The 22,302-nt window shown below is 39.3% G+C and overlaps 1 protein-coding gene across 14 annotated transcripts in view; it reads right to left on the reverse strand.

The window, feature by feature from the left end:
- SPG11 (SPG11 vesicle trafficking associated, spatacsin) overlaps positions 1-22,302 on the reverse strand; it is a 97,198-nt gene that overhangs the window by 52,996 nt on the left and 21,900 nt on the right. For all 14 annotated transcript variants that reach the window (XR_013520914.1, XR_013520912.1, XR_013520913.1 and 11 more), the window contains 8 exons: positions 13,511-13,643; positions 11,164-11,319; positions 10,588-10,763; positions 8,507-8,683; positions 4,940-5,011; positions 4,461-4,588; positions 4,003-4,178; positions 2,116-2,329 (listed from right to left, as the gene is read on the reverse strand). Coding sequence is in view for 8 of the 14 variants with exons in the window: in XM_054239567.2 (XP_054095542.2) it covers positions 2,116-2,329; positions 4,003-4,178; positions 4,461-4,588; positions 4,940-5,011; positions 8,507-8,683; positions 10,588-10,763; positions 11,164-11,319; positions 13,511-13,643 (1,232 nt within the window). In the remaining 6 variants the exon portion in view is untranslated. The remainder of the gene's footprint in view (positions 1-2,115; positions 2,330-4,002; positions 4,179-4,460; positions 4,589-4,939; positions 5,012-8,506; positions 8,684-10,587; positions 10,764-11,163; positions 11,320-13,510; positions 13,644-22,302) is intronic.

The following is a 22,302-nucleotide window of genomic DNA, read 5'->3' on the forward strand; positions in this document are numbered from 1 at the left end:
GGCCAAGGCTGGTCTTGAACTCCTGACCTCAAGTGATTTGCCCACCTCAGCCTCCCAAAGTGCTGGAATTACAGGTGTGAGCCACTGCACCCAGTAGACCCTCTAATTTCTATATAAATATTTATGATCAGCATGTCATAATCTGCCCCTCCCCCCCAAACACACAAATTGGCTGGGATTTTTACCAAGACTGCATTGTATTTAAAGATCAACTTTATAAGAGTTGACAGCAGGCTCGTCTTGCTCCAAATCTAAAGAGAATGCTCACAATGTTTCACTAATAAGTACGATGCTGGCTAGGAGGATTTTTCTAGATACCCCTTTTAAATTCAGGAGTTTGCATCTATGCTTAGTTTGCCAATAGTTTTTATCACAAATAGGCTGAATTTTATCACATGTTTTTCTGTATCTAACAGGGTAGTATGATTTTAATCTGGTGGTATAGAGTTTATTAATTTACTAATTTCCTAATTCTAAAACCATATATACTTTAGTTTTTTTTTAAAAAACAGAAATTAGCCAGGCATGATGGCAGGCACCTGTAGACCCAATTAGTCGGGAGGCTGAGTCAGGAGAATTGCTTGAACCCAGGAGGCAGAGGTTGCAGTGAGCCGAGATTGTGCCACTGGACTCCAGCCTGGGTGAAAGAGCAAGACTCCATCTCAAAACAAAACAAAACAAAAAACCAATGCTAAGCAAAATATTAGGTAAGCATACAAGTTCTGTAATATTTACTTGTAAAAAAACAAGAGCATTCGGTGCAATGGAGAGAAGAATGAATAAAAAATCAAGGGCTAGGAGACTTAAATCTGTAACTAACTGGCTTGGGCAAAGCGTTTAAATTCCCTGGATCTGACTCTCCACATCTTTACACTGGGGAAGAAAATACAGCTGTAAGTCTACCCCAATAAGTATAAGTAGAAAATAACACAAATATGCTTAAGAAATTTAACATATATGTTATTAGCTTTCCTTTTACCATTTCAACAGGTTAGGAAGATAGATTAAATGGAGCCATATCAAATTGTTGATATTGAGCCACTTTTGACTCAGATAAATGGCAAGTTTATATGGTTCAATTCAACCATATAAAGGAATTAAAGTTTAAAATCTTCACTTTCTTTTTTTTTTTTTTGAGATGGAGTCTTGCTCTGTTGCCCAGGCTGGAGTGCAACGGTTTGATTTCAGCTTAATGCAACCTCTGACTCCTGGGTTCAAGTGGTTATTCTGCCTCAGCCTCCTGAGTAGCTGAGACTACACACGTGTGCCACCAAGCCCAGCTAATTTTTGTATTTTTAGTAAAGATGGGGTTTTAACATATTGGCCAGGCTGGTCTCTAAGTCCTGGCCTCAAGTGATCCGCCTGCCTTGACCTCCCAAAGTGCTGGGATTACAGGTGTGAGGCATCGCACCTGGCTTCCCCTAGTTCTTAATTCAGCAGTTCTCTTAGTTCAAGGCCATACATAGCACACGTGTAGCGACATGAAGCACAGGAGACAGGATACTGTCCCCATCTCAGCTCTTGTCATGTGCTCCTTACAGCCCGACTGGAAACTTAACATTTCTATTCCAAAGTGCATAAAATGTTTTGGGAGACACCTGCATCTAAAACTTGAGAGCTTATTCACTACCACGTGATGTTAAATGCATATAATTTTTTGTTTCTTCTTGAGACAGAGTCTTGCTGTCACCCAGGCTGGAGGGCAGTGGTGCATCTTGGCTCACTGCAACCTGTGTCTCCTGGGTTCAAGTGATTCTCCTGCCTCAGGCTCCTGAGTAGTTGGGATTATCTGGCATTATGTCTGACTAATTTTTGTATTTTTGTAGACACAGGATTTCACCATGTTGACCAGGCTTATCTTGAACTCCTGACCTCAGGTGATCTGCCCACCTTGGCCTTCCAAAGTGCTGGGATTATATGCATGAGCCAACACACCCAGCCAAATGCGTATGATTTTAAAACTTCACTATAAGATGATGTACTTTAAATTTTATAATTATATGAAACAATACTGTATTGGATTTATGGCATTTCAAAGGAAAAACTATACCATTGTTTTTTCTTGCTCTTCCCTTGTATTCTTCCCATTGAGGATTAATTCAACAGTTACAATACCTGGCCAGCTTATCTAAAATTTCATTCCTCATGTAGTTATTACAGCAAGTATTCTGGTTAATAACATCAACAGTCAGAAGGGGCCATTTGCTCTGTGGAAGTGAAGCATAACTATGCTGGGTTTGAAATTCTCCAATCCACAGGATAATGTTTAACCAATCATGGCGAGCTGTGAGGTATCTCCAGAGGGCTTCAGGGGAATATGATTTGTATTCTACATGAAGAACAGAACACATTTTTAAATATAATTAATTATGTTTACTGATACGTAACACTAAATTACAAGTAAATATAACAATCTGGACACAGATATTTATATAATATATTAATTATTCAGGTCCTCTGCTTCTTTTACTATTTTCCTTTTTTTTTTTTTTTCCAGAGAGGGTCTTGCTCTGTTACCCAGGCTGGAGTACAGTGGTGCACTCATGGCACCCTCGACCTCCTGGGCTCAAGTGATCCTCCTACTTCAGATGCCCAAGTAAAATTTTGGGCATGTGCAGGTATGTGCCACCATGCCCAGGTAAAAAAATTTTTTTTTAATATGGAGTCTTGCTCTGTCGCCCAGGTTGGAGTGCAGTGGTATAATCTTGGCTCACTGCAACCTCTGCCTCCCGGGTTCAAGCAATTATCCTGCTTCAACCTCCCAAGTAGCTGGGATTACAGGCATGCGCCACCACACCCTGGCTAATTATTTTAGTAGAGATGGCGTTTCACAATGTTGGCCAGGTTGGTCTTGAACTCCTGAGCTCTGGTGATCCACCTGCCTCAGTCTCCCAAAGGGCTGGGATTATAGGCATGAGCCACCATGCCTGGCCCCCAGGTAATTAAAAAAAAAAAAAAATTCTGTAGAGACAGGGGTCTCACTATGTTGCTAGGCTGGTCTTGAAATCCTCATCTCAAGCAATCCCCTCATCTTGGCTTCCCAAAGTGCTGGGAATTACAGGTGTGAACCACCAAGCCCGGTCGCATTGTTCATTTTATAATCAATACTCCAGCCAAAGAGCTAGATGTTGCTTCAATTACTATGGTCATTAAAATTAAACTTAGGCATTAGTTGTACATTTCACTTACCTGCTCAACCCTTTTCTTCCCTTATCTTTCCCTTAATAAAAACTTTGTTTCAAAAGGGTAAGGATGAGGCTGGGCACAGTGGCTCATGCCTGTAATCCCCAGACTTTGGGAGGCTGAAGCGGGTGGATCACCTGAGGTTGAGAGTTCGAGACTAGCCTGAGCAATATGGAGAAACCCATCTCTACTAAGAAATACAAAAGTTAGCCAGGCACGGTGGCACATGCCTGTAGTCCCAGCTACTTGGGAAGCTGAGGTAGGAGACTCACTTGAACCTAGAAGGCGGAGGTTGTGATGAACCAAGATCGCACCATTGCACACCAGCCTGGGTAACAAGAGTGAGATTCTGTCTTAAAAAAAAAAAAAAGGGTAAGGATGAAAAGAAAAAAATAGATTTAAAATAAGTAAAAACTTCAGCCATAATAGTAAGCCTGAATTTTACTCTCTTAATTGCTACTGTTGATTACTATTAGTTATGCCCCAGATCCCCTATATCAGGTGGCAAAGATCCCCAATTTACACAAGAAACTCAGACTATTTGGAAAAATAAAGATTGTCACTTTGAAGCTGGAATGAAAACTCAACCCTGAAATCTCAATTCATTTAACTATTTTTAAAAATTTTACCAGCACATTATAAATCCCTTCCAGAAACTCTAAGGAAGAGGTCTTAATGCATTGACTTGCATTTTAAAGAACCTGAATATTATTTCCCAAAAGGAATTTTAAAATTGAGACACACTGAAATATTTAAATACCAATACCCAATTTAATCCTCATTCATTATGTTTTTATTTCATGCTCTCTCCACACTTGCCTTCTGGACTTATCTTGGGGAGAAGAATGGATTCTTGTGTTAGTTGATCCCACCACAGAGCCCAATTTAACACAATTCTGTGTTCCTGTTTGTTAAATTCATCTTGACAATCATACTTCAGGAATGAGTCCAAAACAGACTTGTGTGTGAAAAAATCTTGTTCGTTTATCCAATACCTAAAAACAGTGATACAAATGTTTTTTTTTTTAAATTCTGGAGAAAAAGGCATCATTCCTTTTTATCTGCTCAAGAGCATCTAACTCTTTTGGGGAACACATAATACTGATTATGCAAATATTACAAAGACAGAAAACTCTTGAGTCCCTTCTGTCTGATACAAATTTTATCTTCATGGAGAATGCAGGCTCAGTTCCACATAAGAACCTTGTGCTAACAATTACAAATTAAATACTATCTACAGTATTTTAATATTATCAAAAGAGAACTAAAGAAACTACCTGGGAAATGACTGTATTTGCATATGTTCTTGGAAATGTCCCAAATAAAGTTTCTCAACTTGATGCACGAAGTCTATAGTTCTTTTTTCTTTTTCAGAAAAATAGTTTTTTTCTTTTAGAATTTCAACCTTGAATAAAAAGTAATTAAATTAAAGCAGTGACTTTACAAAAATCAAACACAATTGTAAATAATGTCTTAAGATTATCAAAGAAGGTAGTACTGGGAATTAAAGATTTTTAAAAAGTTATGACATAAAATGCCATTCAAGAATTATATTTTGAATGTTTCAGTTAATGTATGTTAACACAAATTTTCTTTTACCACAAATGAACTTAAAAACATGAAGGGGTTGTCACACTTTTACTTATTAGATATTAGTTGAACATTAAAATTACTTAAAGTTGTTCAAGGTTTTCTTCCAAGTTTTTCACCGAGGCTTTCTAGAAAACGTATACTACATAGTCTCATCTTTACCTACCAAAAAGTTCCGTATATTTTTATCAGTTGTATAGAAGCATATCTTGAGCAATTGGTCTTTTACATCAAACCCCTAAAATAAGCACAGGAAACCAAAAAGGGTTACATTTTATAAGGGACCTATTTTGAACATAAATATATGATACAGAAATACTCTATTACAGACATCTTTCTTGTTAAATTCCATAGCTATCTCCTCTTTCAAATATTCATTTTCCCAGTTTTTTTATTTTTTGATTTAAAATTTTTTTTTTTTTTTTAGACAGTCTTGCTCTGTCACCCAGGATGGAGTACAGTGGTGTGGTCACAGCTCACTGCAGCCTTGATCCTCAGGCTCAAGTGAGCCTATCACCTCAACCTCCCATGTGGCTGGGGCTACAGGTGTGCACCACCATGCCTGGCTAATTTTTTTTATTTTTTGTAGAGATGGAATTTCTTCCTGTTGCCCAGGCTGGTCTTGAGCTTCTGGGCTCAAGTGATCCTCCTGCCTTGGCCTCCCAAGGTGCTAGGATTACAGGCATAAGCCATCCCGCCTGGCTCTCCTACATTTATTATATGTATTTACTGCCTATCCCTAAAGTCCTTAAGTGTTTTGTTAGAGCAAAGGCAGCACACAGAACAATTTAAGGCAATGCTAGGCTACCACAGGACCAAAACGATAGCAATCTGGTATGCCAATTCAAGTGGAAACAAAGATCAATGTAAACAACATCCACATATTTCCACTACTCTGCACCTCCTGAAACTTAAAATGGGCAAGAACCCAACCATGCAAATTAGAGCTAGGTTTCAGCTTAGTCTAGGAGCCCTACTTCTAGGACTTACCTTTCTCATATGAAGTAAAACCACAGAGCATAAAGCCCCAGCAAAGGTCTAATTTACTAGAAAGTTTGAGTGGAGATATAAGGGGTCATATGAACAATACAGAATGTCCTCCAACAAATGAGCTCTTGTGCATGCTTGGACATGTGTGAAGTCTTCTATGAGAAACACTATCTACTCCGAATCAAAGTGCCAGTTCTAATAGAGTACTTTTTTTCTTTTCTTTTTTTTGGAGACAGGGTCTCATTCTGTCACCAGGCTGGATGGAATGCAGTGGCGTGATCTCAGCTCACTGCAACTTCTGCCTCCCAGGTTCAAACGATTCTTGTGCCTCAGTCTCCCAAATAGCTGGGATTATAGACGCCTATCACCCACCCGGCTAATTTTTGGCATTTTTAGTAGAGACAAGGTTTACCATGTTGGCCATACTGGTCTCAAACTTCTGCTTCAAGTGATCTGCCTGTCTCAGCCTCCTGCAGTGCTGGGATTACAGGTATGAGCCATTGCATCCAGCCCAGATAGTACTTTTAAACACCATTTAAAAATCTCTTCAAGAGTTATGAAAACAACGTAAGTGTCTATCAACAGATGAATGGATAAAGAAAATGTGGTGTATATACACAAAGGAATATTTGGCCTTAAAAAATACAAGGAAAGGCTGAGTATGCTGGCTCATGCCTATAATCTCTGTACTTTGGGAGGCCAAGGCAGAAGAGCTGCTTGAACCCAAGAGTTGGAGACCAGCCTGGGCATCATAGTGAGACCTTGTCTCTACCAAAAAAAAAAAAAGACGAAGAAGAAAACCTGCCATTTTAAACGACATGGAGGATATTATACTAAATGAAATAAGCCAGACACAGACAAATTCTTCATGCTCTCACTTATATATGGAATCTAAGAAAAAGCTGAACTCACAGTAATAGAGAGTAGAATGATATTACCAGGGACTGTGGGATAGGGGGAAAAAAGGAGATATTGGTTAAAAGGTACAAACTTTCAGATATAAATAACTTCTGGAGACCTACATACAGCATAGTGACTAAAGTTAGTAATAATACATTGTATACTTGGAATTTGTAGAGAATAGATCTCAAGTGTTCTCACCACATATACACACATAACTATGTGAGGTGATAGACATACTTATTAGCTCACTTGTGGCAATTTTTCACCATGTAAATACATATCAAAACAATATAATATTGTACACCATAAATATATGTAATTTTTGTCACTCATACCTAAATAAAGTTAGGGGGAAAACATCTTCAAGAAAGTTCTGAGGCTAGGCATGGTAGCTCATGCCTGTAATCTTAGCACTTTGGGAGGCCAAGGCTGGCAGATCACCTGATGTCAGGAGTTCAAGACCAGCCTGACCAACATGGAGAAACCGCATCTCTACTTAAAATACACAAAATTAGCTGGCCATGGTGGTGCATGCCTATAATCCCAGCTACTTGGGAGGCTGAGGTAGGAGAATGGCTTAAACCTGGGAGGGGGAGGTTGTGGTGAGCTGAGATTATGCCATGGCACTCCAGCCTGGGCAACAAGAGTGAAATTCCATCTCAAAAAAAAAGAAACAAAGTTCTCAGTATCAAAACATTTCTCAGTGTTATTTCTTTTTTAGATTTAGAGACATGGTCTTGCTTTGTTACCAGCTGTTTACAGGTGCAATCATAGTTCACTGCAGCCTAGAATTCCTGGGCTCAAGAGATTCTCCTGCTTCAGCCTTCTGAGTAACTAGGACTACAGGGGTGATATGATTTGGATTTGTGTCCCTGCCCAAATCTCACATCAAATTGTAACACCCAATTTCGGAGGAGGGGCCTGGTGGGAGGTGACTGGATCAAAGGGGCAGATTTCTCCCTTGCTGTTTTTATGATGGCGAGTGAGTTCTCATGATATCTGGTTGTTTAAAAATATATAGCACCTCCCCACTGCTCTCTCTCCCTCCTCCTCTTGCCATGTAAGACATGCCTGCTTCCTCTTCCCCTTCTGCCATGACATATATATGTTTCTTGAGGCCTCCCTAGCCCTGCTTCCTGTATAGCCTGCAGAACTATGAGCCAATTAAACCTCTTTTCTTCTTTCTAAATTACCCACTCTCAGGTAGTTCATTATTATTATTATTATTTTTTGAGCTCTGTTGCCCAGGCTGGAGTGCAGTGGCACCATCTTGGCTCACTGCAACCTCTGCTTCCCAGGTTCAAGCAATTCTCTCTGCCTCAGACTCCCAAGTAGCTGAGATTATAGGTGCCCACCACCATGCCAGCTAATTTTTGTAGGTTTAGTACAGATGGGGTTTCGCCATGTTGGTCAGGCTGATCTCGGACTCCTGACCTCAGGTGATCCACCCACCTCAGTCTCCCAAAGTTCTGGGATTACGGGCATGAGCCACCACACCTGGCTCATGTAGTTCTTCATAGCAATATGAGCATAGACTAATATAAAGTGCAAGTCACCATGTCCTTTTCATTTTTTGTAGAGACAGGGTCTGGCTATGTTACCCATGCTGGTCTTGAACTCCTGGCCTCAAGTGATCTTCCTGCCTCAACCTCTCAAGCACTGGGATTACAGACATAAGCCGCCATTCCCAGCTCTTCTCAGTGTTATTAATATCATTATTTCCTAGTAAAGACTACATAAATTTCTTAGTTTTTGAAATAATTATAAATATAAATCAATTTTATAGTAACTAGAAATTATATTAAATACATTTTAAGGCTTTATGGATTATACTACTCACCATATTCTTCAAAAGTTCAGAGGCTTCCTTTATATTGTTTTTTTTCAAATTTTCAAAGACCAAATTTAGGCCTATTCCAATCAGCTCCTCAAGATTTTGAGCAGAATGACTATTCATCCTAAAGAAAGTTTGTGCCTCTGGTATTTTGTTGTTTAAAATGGCATTGGCAATAACTTCCTAGGAAAAGAAAAACGTTTGCCTTTTAAGTTCCTTTTCATTTCCTTATTACAATTATCAACATGAGATTTATACATTTATTGAGCATCTAACTAAGGAACTTATATTTAAAATCTATTACTAGATTTGGGGTTAGGTTCAAGGGCTATAAAATTGAGTAAAACAAAGATCCTACAGTCCAGGAGCTATCGGAAGACACACTAATTATAGTACTGTATAAGGGCTGTGATAAAAGTCTCCCAGGGTGCTTGAGAGGAAGGTCCGGAAGAGGAACACCTAAATAAGAAGGATGACCACTACCCTGCGCCACCCCACCACCTGGACACAGGCTTCCTAGGAGAAGTAACTGGTAACTGATGAGACAAAAAAATTTAAAGACCAGTAAGTGTTCCACAGATATACTGAGATAAGAGGGCAGTGTTCCAAAAAGAAAAAATATCATATGCAGAGGAAAAAAGAAAAGAAACTGCATCAAGCCTTCAGCGAACTACAAATTACCCAATATAACTGGAGAAAAAACTGGAGAGAGCAGCAGATGAGACTTGAAAGCAAAGCAGAGGTTCCATCATGAAGAACCTTGCATTTGAGGTAGATTTTATCCCGAAACTGTGGAGCCACTGAAAGACCTTAAAAGCAAGATGTGATGTAATCAGATATGTATATATGGGAAAACATCCAGGCAGCAATATAGAGAGTGGACTGAAAATGATTCAAGCTCAAGATACTGAGGCATTAGAAGACTACTACCAATAATCCATGTGAAAAGAAATACTTAAAGTGAAGATCTAAACCCTAGAGAGAACAGAAAGGAGGCATTCTCAACCTGATACTTTAAAGGCATCTGTAAACCCCATTAAGCCATATACAAAATTTTGTCTATGTGGACACATTCACATGCCTGCTTTTGCAGACAGGGTCTACAATTTTTATCAAAGTAAACTATAACCCCTTGCCCTGGCAAAAGTTGAAATTCAGCAACTTTGAGTACAAAGAGGACCACAGACAGAGCCTTGAGACAGAACATTAGAGGAGGGAAACAGAGAAACCTGTAAAGGAGACAGGAAAAAAGAGACAAAAAAGTAGAAGGAAAAGTATGGAATTTCTTACTTTTTAAGGTTAGGCAATGAATAAGAGATACAGAAAATGCAGTCACACTAGGTACTAGGATTTATACTAGGTACAAATCCCTCCACCCCAAGAACAGCAATCTTAACAACCTGGCAGCATCTCAATCCTATCACTTTCATTCCCTATTGATTATGATCATCTGTGTTAAGCTGTTTTATCTTTTGTTTCTCCAATACCAATACCCTGCAGTGGGTGAAGGAATTCTTCCAGTCCCTAAGTCACACAGATAGTAGTAAATTTTAGCTCTATTATTGTAACCTCTACTGTGAGGGAAAAAAGGCAAACGGATGAAAATTTAATTGGGCAAAATGTCTTAAATTAGAATTTCAGATAGGATTAAAATTAAATATCCTTTTCAGTAATAATGTCATAAAATAAAAATTTCCAAAGATCTAATCAGCAGTAGCAATTCAATTTATCTAGATGTAAGGCAGAATGCATAAGTTCAAAGTACCAGGCTTGAGCCAATGAGGGAGTATTGCTGAGGGAGTGCCACTTCACTAAACTAACGGGTTTAGAGTTGGATGTTTGTTACTGAACCCAAGTGGGCAGATCTGGCATTAAGTGGGAGCCTACCCATGTTGTGAATTAAATAAATGCAGCTTGTAGACATAAATTTGAAGTCATAATCAGGGATCCCAAAACTGATAAAACCTAAAACCTTTGCCAAACATTCTGAATCACAAGTGTGTAGAATCTGAATTCTGTTTTTTCTATTGTTTTCTCAGATCTTCTGAATCTGGCAAATAAAAGAAGTGATAATTACTCATGCTTACCTCAAAGCTGAGTTTCTCCCATATACTGCTTTCCTTTACTTTGGGGACATTTTCATGTACGTCATATTCATCTATAGCATCTGTTAGCTTCCAAGGAAACTTTATCATGAAGGTTCGAAGTTCATTAATGTAGCTGGTCAAAATGTTCACTCCTCTTTGCAGATATTCATCTAGCTCTGTGGAAAATATCAATGTGCCAATTTGTGTGTAGTATGTATGTGCATATGTGTATAAATATAAACCATGAGCTGTTATATAAAAGAATTCTAGATAAAGTCTAAATTCAAACTTGGTATTTTAAAATTTCAAACAATATGTTTGACATTTTTCCTATTTACAAGCAAGTAGCTCTGTATTTTAATATAATCCTTTCCTTTTCTTGTTCTTCATGATTAGTCCTGGGTCTTTCTACCAACTTTCTCAGTATGCATTTCACTTCCTGAATTATACACTGACCTTACCCAAACATAATAAATGATGTGCCATTATTTTATACTGTCTCACGCAATAGGAGCACTTCTATCTGTTCTGATGCAGGAACAGCAGAATTGCTCCCTTCCTAGCTGCTATTCTTACCTTCAGTGTGAATAAAAAGCTCCTTTATTTGCTTGTTAAGGAAAGACAGTGTAAGATTAAGCAATTGTTCTGAAAAGTGTTTGCTCTGGGGTTCAGAATAACTTCCTCTAATTGCTGAGCAAAGTAAATCCAATGCTGGTATTAACTCTTCCACATCTGAGAAAGAACCAAAGAAATTAACAGGAACATCAGGATCTTCACAACAAAATTAACATATCAAAAATGTCACGTTACAGTCTTTTAAAACATAAAACAAGGACCCATGTCTTATTTTTAAAAAGCTCATAAAACTTTTATGAAGGCTTATTACCTGAAATCTTAAATGTTTCTAATTATTAATAGTTATTATTTACTGGTATCACTGCTAACTACCCTTCTGCTGACCACCTACATCTTAAGCACTGTACTTGGTGTTTTATAAATGCTATCTCATTTATGCCTTTCAACAACTTAAGAGGTAGGTGTATATTATATTCTCTTTCCATAGATCAAAAAAACTGAGGTTCAGAGGATAAGTAACTTGCCCGAGCTAATTTATAAAGTAAGTGGCAGGGCCAGGCACAGTGCCTCATGCTTGTAATCCCAGCCGTTAGGGAGCCCAAGGCGGGAGGATCACTTGAGGTCAGAAGTTCGAGATCGGCCTGGCCGACATGGCGAAAACCTGCCTCTTCTAAAAATACAAAAATGAGCCAGGTGTGCTGGTGGGTGCCCGTTATCCCAGGTACTCAGGAGGCTGAGGCAGGAGAATTGCTTGAACCTGGGAGGCAGAGGTTGCAGTGAGCCAGGATCCCGCCACTGCACTCCAGCATCCTGGACAAGAGTGAAAAAGAAAATGAAAAAGAAAGTAAGTGGCAGGGCCAAAATTTGAATTTAAGCCCGTCTGATTGCAGAGCTATTCTCTGTTCAACATTCAAGTGAAAGCAAGAAGTGTGGGACCCTGAATGTTTTATCTGCAGCTGAAGGTTCTAATTAAGTGATTCTTGTTTCTCTCAGCATGGGCCCCACCTTTAGGATTACATCTGTGAGACCAGAATGATGGGAAACAGGCTTTCCCCCAGGGGAGGGTAAGGCTATTCCCACTGCTTCTCATTCCAGACCCATCTCCACCCTTAAGAGCTGAGCAGGGCAGGTGAGAGTAAAATGAGGATAAATCATTAACCACTAAACAACAGAAATGAATAGTGACTCTACAATTGCTAATGGAGCCCAGCTCAATACCAGCAACCAAGCCATTTTCTAGAAATTCAAGCAGTTTTTAAAACATCAGAGCATTAGAAAAGCTGGCAATTCAAGAAAGAGGAGACCAGACTCTGCACTCAAAATGAGAGAGAGAGAGAGAGAGAGAGAGAGAGAGACAGAGAGAGAGAGCGCGCGCGCGCGCGCGCGCGTGTGTGTGTGTGTGTGTGTGTGTGTGTGTGTGTCGGGGGTGAGGGGGCAGTTTGGAGGTGGAGTTTTGCCCTTGTTGCCCAAGCTGGAGTGCAATGGCATGAGCTCAGCTCACGGAAACCTCCGCCTCCCGGGTTCAAGCAATTCTCCTGCCTCAGCCTCCCAAGCAGCTGGGATTACAGGCATGCACCACCACCATACCCAGTTAATTTCTGTATTTTTAGTAGAGATGGGATTTTGCCATGTTGGCCAGGCTGGTATTGAACTCCTGACCTCACGTTATCCACCTGCCTTGCCTTCCCAAAGTGCTAAAATTATAGGCGTGAGCCATCACGCCTGGCTAACTTTGATTTTAACAGAAGGAAACTTTATTGAAATGTTTTTCTGTCCTGTATAAAACTCTCTTGATTTGAAAGATCATCTCTTCCTTGCATACTAAAAATACAGAGTACTAAATAAGATATGAGCAATTAATAGCCCATATAGTATGAGAGCATTTATAGAATATAACACGGTCAAATTTCCACAAACTTGCCTAGGCATGGTGGCTCACACATCTGTAATCCCAGTACTTTGGGAGGCAGAGGATTGTTTGAGCCCAGGAGTTTGAGACCAGCCTGGGCAACACAGAGAGACCCCATTCTCTACAAAAAAATAGCTGAAGGTGGTGGCGTGCACCTGTAGTCCCAGCTACTTGGGAGGCTAAGGTGGGAGGACTGCCTGAGCCCAGGATGTGAGGCTGCAACAAGCCGTTCATCATGCCACTGCACTCCAGCCTGGGCAACAGAGTGAGACTCTGTCTCAAAAAAAGAAAAGAAGAAGAAACATTCTAAAAAGTATATAAAAATCCCAAGACTAAGCTTTGGCAAATAAATGAGTCATCAGAAAACCCAAGATGATAATTTGCAAGTTATTAAGAAGATTAAATAAGTACAAATGTAGAATTCTTTATTCCACTTACTTTTTAAATATAAATGGGATGAAAAATGATCAAACTGATCAGGTACAGAAGATTGCGACGATGGGCTAAAAAGATTTTCCTTGCTCTTCAGAAAGAAATCTACTGTGTCCAGCTGACGATTTTCTATCCCAGCCTGAAATGAGAAAAATAAAAATAAAAAATTAACAATAGAAAACAAAATCAGGATTCAGATTAAAAAAAAAAACTTTAGAATTTAATGTGGTGAGACAGGAGGCAAAAGACTAAATGAATACCTGGACTTTAGTCATTTTGACTGGGACCCTCCCCACTCCTCCTCCTCTCCCCTCCTGCCTCAGCTTCCCAAAGTGCTGGGATTACAGGTGCAAGCCACCGTGCTTGGCCCAATTTCTGCTCCAGAAGAAACAGGTGGTTATTAGAATACAAAACCTTTCAGCTCTAGCATTTCATAATTCTCAAACGATTCAAAGCTCTTAGGGATTACCCTTACAATTAAGTTATAGTCTATTTGAATTAAAATATTATGGCAGTATAATATAAAGTCATACTCTGTCACCTAGGCTGAGGTACAGTGGCATGATCTCAACTCACTGCAACCTCTGCCTCCCCAACTCCAATGATTCTCGTGCCTCAGCCTCCCAAGCAGCTGGAATTACAGGCACACAGCACCACACCCAGCTAATTTTTTTTTTTTTTTTTTTTTTTAGGAGAGGTGCCCAGCCAGATTCTTAGTTGTCTTTTTTTTTTTGAGACAGAGTCAGGCTCTGTCGCCCAGGCTGGAGTGAAGTGGTGTGATCTCAGCTCACTGCAACCTCTGCTTCCTGGGTTCAAGCAATCCTCCTGCCTCACAGTCCCAGGTTGCTGGGATTACAAGCCTGAGCCACCACGCTCAGTTAATTTTTGTATTTTTAGTAGAAACAGAGTTTCACCATGTTGGCCAGGCTGGTTTTGAACTCCTAACCTCAGGTGGCCTGCCCGCCTAGGTCTCCCAAAGCTGGGATTACAGGCGTGAGCCACTGCGCCGGCCGCATTCCATATTTTTAATAAACAAAAATAAAATAAACTTCTAAAAGTTAAAAAAAAATAGTATGATGGCCAGGCGTGGTAACTTACGCCTGTAATCCCAGCACTTTGGGAAGCCAAGGAGGGTAGATCACCTGAGGTCAAGTGTTCGAGACCAGCCTGGCTAACATGGTGAAACTGTCTCTACTAAAAACACAAAAATTAGCCAGGTGTGGTGGCAGGCACCTGTAATCTCAGCTATAGGCTGAGGCAGGAGAATCACTTAAACCTGAAAGGTGGAGGTTGTGGTGAGCCAAGATCGCACCACTACACTCGGAATGGGCAGCACAGCAAGATACTGTCCCCCCATCCTCCCCCCAAAAAAAACCAAAATCAAAAGCAAACAAACAAAAAGAGTATGTGGCCTAAGAAGCCTAAAATATTTACTGCATGATCATTTATAAAGTTGGTGGGGCACAGTGGCTCATGCCTGTAATCCCAGCACTTTGAGAGGCTGAAGTGAAAGGATTGCTTGAGCCCAGGAGTTCAAGACAAGCCTGGGTAACATAGTGAGACCATATTTCTACAAAAAATAAAATAAAAAAGTAGCTGGGTGTGGTGGCACACACCTGTAGTCCTAACTACTGGGGACGTTGAGGAAGAATGCTCTCTTGAGCCCAGGAAGCGAGGCTGCAGTGAGCTTTGATTGTGCCACTCTATGCCAGTCTGAGCAACAGAGTGAAACCTTGTCTCAAAAAAAAAGAAAAAAAAAAAAAAAAAAAGGGAGGGGGTGGTGGCTCACGCCTGTAATCCCAGCACCTTGGGAGGCTGAAGCAAGTGGATTACCTAAGGTCAGGAGTTCGAGACCAGCTTGACCAATATGGTGAAACCCCATCTCTACTAAAAATACAAAAATTAGTCGGGCGTGGTGGCGCATGCCTGTAGTCCCAGGTACTCGGGAGGCTGAGACAGGAAAATTGCTTGAACCTGGAAGACAGAGGTTGCAGTGAGCTGAGATTGCACCATTGAACTCCAGCCTGAGTGACAGAGTGAGATTCCATCTCAAAAAAAAAAAGAAAAAAGAAAAAAAAATTGCCACCCTTAGCACAAAGCATTGTGCATAAGAATCACATGGAGAATTTGTCAAGCTGTGGACTGCAAAACTCTGCCCCTAGACTTTCTAATTCAGTAGGTATTGGGAGAGACCTTCAATTTGCCATTTCTAATCCACAGGTCATGGTGAGGTGCTGGTCCAGAAACCAGATTTTGAGAGCCAATGGGCCTAAGTTGTGGGTGTTAATATACCAAGGGAGGGGAGAGACATTGCTGGGAATTATGCTGGAGGAAGAAAAAAACAGGACAAACCTAGGATCCATGTGAGGTGAGTCACCATGTGAGGTGACTTCCACCAAAAAGATAAACTAGAAAAATTACCGACCCCAGAGGGAGACTATAAACAAACTATGCCTTTGCTCTGAGTGGTGGAAGTAAAAACTAAATTACCAATTAATAAATAGAATATTCTTGTTCTTATGATATATATACTAAAGTACTTAGAGTGAAAGGTTATAAAGTTTGCAACTTTAAAATAACTAAGTAAAAAAAAAAAAGAAATACATGCTATGAAGAATTGAAAAAAAAAAAAAAAAAGTACAATTAAAACAAATGTGGTTTGGGAGGCTGAGGCAAGCGGATCAATTGAGGTTAGGAGTGTGAGACCAGTCTAGCCAACATGGTGAAACCCCATCTCTATTAAAAATACAAAAATTAGCCAGGCTTGGTGGTGCATGCCTGTAATCCCAGCTACTCAGGAGGCTGAGGGAGGAGAACTGCTTGAACCCGGAAGGCAGAGGTTGCAGTGAGCCAAGATCCCGTCACGTCACTGCACTTTGGCATGGGTGACAGAGTAAGACTCCAGTTGAAAAAAAAAAAAGACACAAATGTGCTAAAATGTTAAAAGTTGGTGAAAGGTAACAATGTTCATTTTACTATTTTTTAAAGTTTTTCTGTAGATTAACAAAATCACACATATAAAAGTAATGACCAAATAGTAATTCTAAAAATAAAAAAATATGAAAATTTAAATTAGAAACACAACAGATGTGTTTAAAAGCAGATTAGACACAGCTGAAGAAAGAATTGGTGCACTAGAAGATATGAAGAAATTATCCACAAAGTAACAATATCTCATAGTGGTTAAGATGAATTGGGTAAAGTGTCAACAGTCTAACTGCCTCTGATTAAAAGACCAATGTGACAAATGAAAAATACATTTTGTTTCTTTTCTTTTTTTGGGGGGGCGGGTAAACAGAGTCTCGCTCCGTTGCTCAGGCTGGAGTGCAGTGCCAAAATCTCACTCAGTGCACCTCCACCTCCTGGGTTCAAATGAATCTCTTATCTCAGCCTCTCAAGTAGCTGGGATTACAGATGTGACCCACTATACCCAGCTAATTTTTAAAATATATTTAGGAGAGATGGGGTTTTGGCATGTTGGCCAGGCTGGTCTCAAACTCCTGGCCTCTGCTTGCCTCAGCCTCCCAACTGCTAGGATTACAGGTGTGAGCCACTGTGCCTAGGCTGGAAAGTACATTTTCAATTTTCAAGCACATAGAACTTTTATTAAAACTGAGTAGTCAGGGCCGGGCAGATCACCTAAGGTTAGGGGTTCAAGACTAGCCTGATCAACATGGAAAACCCCGTATCTACTAAAAATAGGGGAAAAAAAAAAAAAATAAAGCCAGGCATGGTGGCACATGCAAGCCCAGCTACTCAGGCGGCTGAGGTAGGAGAATCACTTGAACTCAGGAGGCGGAGGTTGCGGTGAGTGGAAATCACTCCACTGCACTCCAGCCTGTGCAACAAGAGCAAAAGTTTGTCTCAAAAACAAAAATGAAAACAAAAACTGAGTAGTCATGTGCCACATAACAGCATTGCACTCAACAACTGGCTACATTTACAAGGAAGGTTCACATAAGATTATCATAGAGCTGAAAAATTCTTACAGCCTATTATTTACTATACTATACTTTTAATTGTTATTTTAGAATGTATTCCTTTTACTATTTTTTTAAAGCAGGCTATAAAATAGCCCCAGCTAAGTCCTTCAGGTGGTATTCCAGAAAAAGGCAAAAGAGACGACAGCTCCAAGCATGTTACAGCTTCTGAAGATTGTCTTTTGGGAAAAGATGTAGAGGTGGAAGACAGTGAGTGATATTGATGATCGTGACCCTGTGTAGGCCTAGGACATATATGAGTCTTTGTTTTCAGTAAAAACGTTTAAATAGCAAAATAAAAGGTGAAAAATGAACCTAAATACAAAATAATGTCTAACATGGTTAAAAAAATACAATAACAACAAACAGGCCAAGAGTAAATGAAGTTAAAGCATTCAATGGACCTGTATTCCAAAACAATTAGTTATTAACCATAGACCTAAGCCAGGCACGGTGGCTCACGCCTATAATCTCAGCACTTTGGGAGCCTGAGACAGGTGGCTCACTTGAGGTCAGGAGTTCAAGAACAACCTGCCCAACATGGTGAAACCCCGTCTCTACTAAAAACACAAAAAATTAGCTGGGCATGGTGGTGCACACCTGTAATCCTAGCTACTTGGGAGGCTGAGGTACAAGAATCACTTGGACTGCAGATGAAACCGTGAGCTGAGATCACACCACTGCACTCCAGCCTGGGTGACAGAGCAAGACTGTCTCCAAAATAATAATAATAGTAATTATTATTTTGTTAAAGTGTATTCTGCATACATTTTTACACATTATATTCCACAATAAAAAATTAAAAATTAATGTGGTTCATTACAGTAACAAATTAAAGGAAATTATGTATATGATTATCTCAGCAGATATAGAATAAAAATTTAATAAAATCCAATACCCATTCATGATAAAACCTCATAGCAGGGAACATAAGGGAACTTAACCTTATAAAGGGTATTTTAAAACACACACACACACACACACACACACACAGAGAGAGAGAGAGAGAGAGAGAGAGAGAGAGAGAGAGAGAGAGAGAGTTGTGTGTGCTCTACTCAGGAATATGGCAAACAGTACTTCTAGATAATGTTATACTAGAGAGCCTAGTACCACAAATAAGAAAAAAGGTGGTGGCCAAGTGTGGTGGTTCATGTCTCTAATCCTAGCACTTTGGAAGGCAGAGGAGGGAAGACTGCTTGAGCCAGGAATTCAAGATCAGCCTGGGGCACATGGCAAAAACCCCATCCCTAAAAAATTAAAAAAATTAGCTGGGTGTGGTGACATGCACCTGTAGTCTCAGCTACTTGGAGGCTGAGGTGGAAGTATCCCTTGCACCTGGGAGATGGAGGCTGCAGTGAGCCAAGACTGTGCCACTGCACTCCATCCTAGGTGACAGAGTGAGACCTGGTCTAAAAAAAAAAAGAAAGAAAAAAGAAAAAGGAAAAAAAAGTGCTAAAAAGTACATACAAGGATTTGAAAAGAAGAAAGAAAACTACACTATTCTAATGTTATATATACTTTAACTATATAGAAAATTCAATAAAATCTAACAGATAAATTATTAGAATTACTTTAACAAATTTGCTGGATATAAAAATCAATACATGAAATTTAATTGTATTTCCTTATACTGGCAATAAATAAAATGTAATTTAAAAAATACTACTTAGCATAAACAGTAAGTATAGCACTTAAATATACACACAACACACATACCAAAAAATAAAGAAAAAGATGCCAAGCTTTTAATGGAAAAATTGTAAAAATTTTAATGTTTATTGAAAGTCATAAATGAAAACCCCCCCAGGTCCCCCAAAAATGGTAAGAGAGACTAAGTATAGGAAGATTAAATATCCTAAAGATGTCATTTCTTCCCAACTTGCTGCACAGATTTAATGTAATTCTAATAAAAATTCTAACAATTTTTCACAAAACTTGGCAAGCTAATTCTAAAAAATCAAGCTTAAGGAACAGACAACAATAAAGGCACCCCTGAAGAATAAGGGAATTTGCTCTAATTAAATTCCTAGATAATAAAGACAAGATGAAGTTGGCTTAAGGAAAGACCTATGAACAAAATAGAGAGGTCAAAAACAAATTCATGCATATGTGAAAACTTAATATATGACACTCAAGACATTTCGGATCAGTGGTAAACGACAGAACTTTTCAAAAAAGTGCTGAGACAAATGGTTATCAGTATGGGAAAAAATTAAAATAGCCCATATCATCTATAAGTTTTAAATGGATAAAGAACTTAAATATAAAAATCGTAATTTATAGCTGGGCATAGTGGTTCGTGCCTGTAATCCCAGCTACTCGGAAGGCTGAGACAGAAGAATCGCTTTAACCTGGGAGGTAGAGATTGCTGTGAGCTGAGATCGTTCCACTGCACTAAAAAAAAGTTCATAATTTAAAAACTTTGGGGAAAAATATAAAAACTATATAATTTAAGGATACATGTCACAAATAGCATTAGTCATAAAGAAAAAGACTAAATTCCATTAAAATTAAGAGCTACATTAAAATTAAACAGTCCACAAATTAAGTAAAAAGATAAGCCACAGACTAGAATACATCCATCACACATACAACAAAGAACTGGTATCTAGAGTATATTCAACAGTGAAAACCAGCTTAAAAAAAAAAAAAAAAAACCCCAAAAGAAAAATAGGCAAAAAACTTCAACAGTTACTTATGAAAGAAAAAATCCAAATATCTTATTTTCTTTTTTTTTTTTGAGACGGAGTCTTGCTCTGTCGCCAGGCTAGAGTGCAGTGGTGCAATCTCAGCTCACTGCAACCTCTACCTCCTGGGTTCAAGCGATTCTTCTGCCTCAGCCTCCTGAGTAGCTGGGACTACAGGCATGCGCTACCACGCCCAATTAATTTTTGTATTTTTAGTAGAGAAAGGATTTCACCATGTTGGCCAGGATAGTCTCAATCTCCTGACCTCATGATCTGCCCACCATGGCCTCCCAAAGTGCTGGTATTACAGGTGTGAGCCACTGTGCCCAACCAAAATCCAAGTATCTTACACACACACACACACACACACACGCTAAACCTTAATGGGGAAATGCAAATGAAAACCCATCTTACCATCATACTGAAAAAAATGTTAAAATCAAGTGCTGACAATACCATCAAAAACATGCAATAGTGAGAACTCGCATACACTGCTGATGAGAGCATAAACTGATAAAACAATTTTGGAAAACTAGAGTATTATCAATAAAATTAAAGATGTGCATGCCGTATGACCCAGCAATTCTTTCACCCTAGAGACACTCTAGCACATGTGCCGCAGCAGATATATGAGCAACTTTATAGCAACAATGCTTGTAACAGCAAAAAAATGGAAAAAAACGTAAAGCTGGATAAATAAAGACATATTATGAAGTGGCATACTATACAGGGGTTAAACTGAATGAACTATGGTTATATACATTAAACATGGATGAATCAAAAAACTCATGTTGAGTCACACACACACACACACACACACACAGTGCTGGGCATGGTGGTTCATGCCTGTAATCCCAGCACTTTGGGAGGCTGAGGCAGGAGGATCACCTGAGGTCAGCAGTTTGAGACCAGCCTGGCCAACATGGTAAAACCCCATCTCTACCAAAAATACAAAAAGTAGTTGAGTGTGGTGTCATTTGTCTGTAATCCCAGCTACTCGGGGTGAGGCAGGAGACTTACCTGAACCCAGAAGACAGAGGTTGCAGTGAGCTGAGATAGTGCCAATGCACTCCAGCTTGGGTGACAGAGTAAGACTCCGTCTCAAAAAAATATATATATACACACACACAAACATTAAATATATATACATATGCCCACATATATATTAAATATATATTTAAAAATACATATATAAACACAATGGTTCCATTTTATGCAAAATTCAACAACAGCTACAACTAAATAGCATTATGTGGAGATACAATTTATATGGAGAAAAATAAAGAAAATCATGAGAATGGTTAAAATTTCAGAATGGCTGGGCATGGTGGCTTACGCCTATAATCTCAGTGCTTTAAGAGACCAAAACAGGAAGCTTGGTTGAGGCCAAGAGTTCAACACTGATTTGGGAAACAAAGCAAGATTCCACTTCTACAGAAAATAACAACAAAAATTAGCTGGGTGCCGTTGTACGCACCTGTAGTCCCAGCTACTTGGGAGGCTGAGGCGGGAGGAATTCACGTGAGCCTGGGAGTTCAAGGTTACAGTGAACTATGATCACACTACTGCCCTCTAGCCTGCATGACAGAGCAAGACCCTGACTCATTAAAAAATAAATAAAATTTCAGAAGAGTATTTAATTCTGAGGCTAAGCAAGGTAAGGGAATAAGATCAGGGCAGTGTACACACATGCAAAGAAATCCATGATATTCTATTTCTTGCTTTGATGGTAGGTACAAGAATATTTATGATTGTTATCACTCAAAATATACATTACTCATTCATTTTTATATGGGAGGTAACCAGAGCCAAAACAGTGTTGTATATACAATGAAATATTAATTAAACTCACACAGATACAAGTACACTGTGTAAGAAGAGAGGCACTGTCTGAATTAAAACCCTTGTGCTACCACCTATGCACATGTATGGCTGAATTAGATTCACTAACCTCTTTGTGCTTCAGCTCCCTGATCTATAAAATGGAGCTAACAGTATTAACCCTACAGTGTTAATAAGAAAATTAATGAGGTAACACTTCCTTATTATTAATACATAAAAAAAACAACTACAAGGAAATAACCTCCAAAGAGTAAACATGATTACTTCTGGATGGTATATCTACAGGAGA

The sequence above is a fragment of the Callithrix jacchus genome, chromosome 8, assembly GCF_049354715.1.
Source record: "Callithrix jacchus isolate 240 chromosome 8, calJac240_pri, whole genome shotgun sequence".
NCBI classification, from domain to species: domain Eukaryota; kingdom Metazoa; phylum Chordata; class Mammalia; order Primates; family Cebidae; genus Callithrix; species Callithrix jacchus.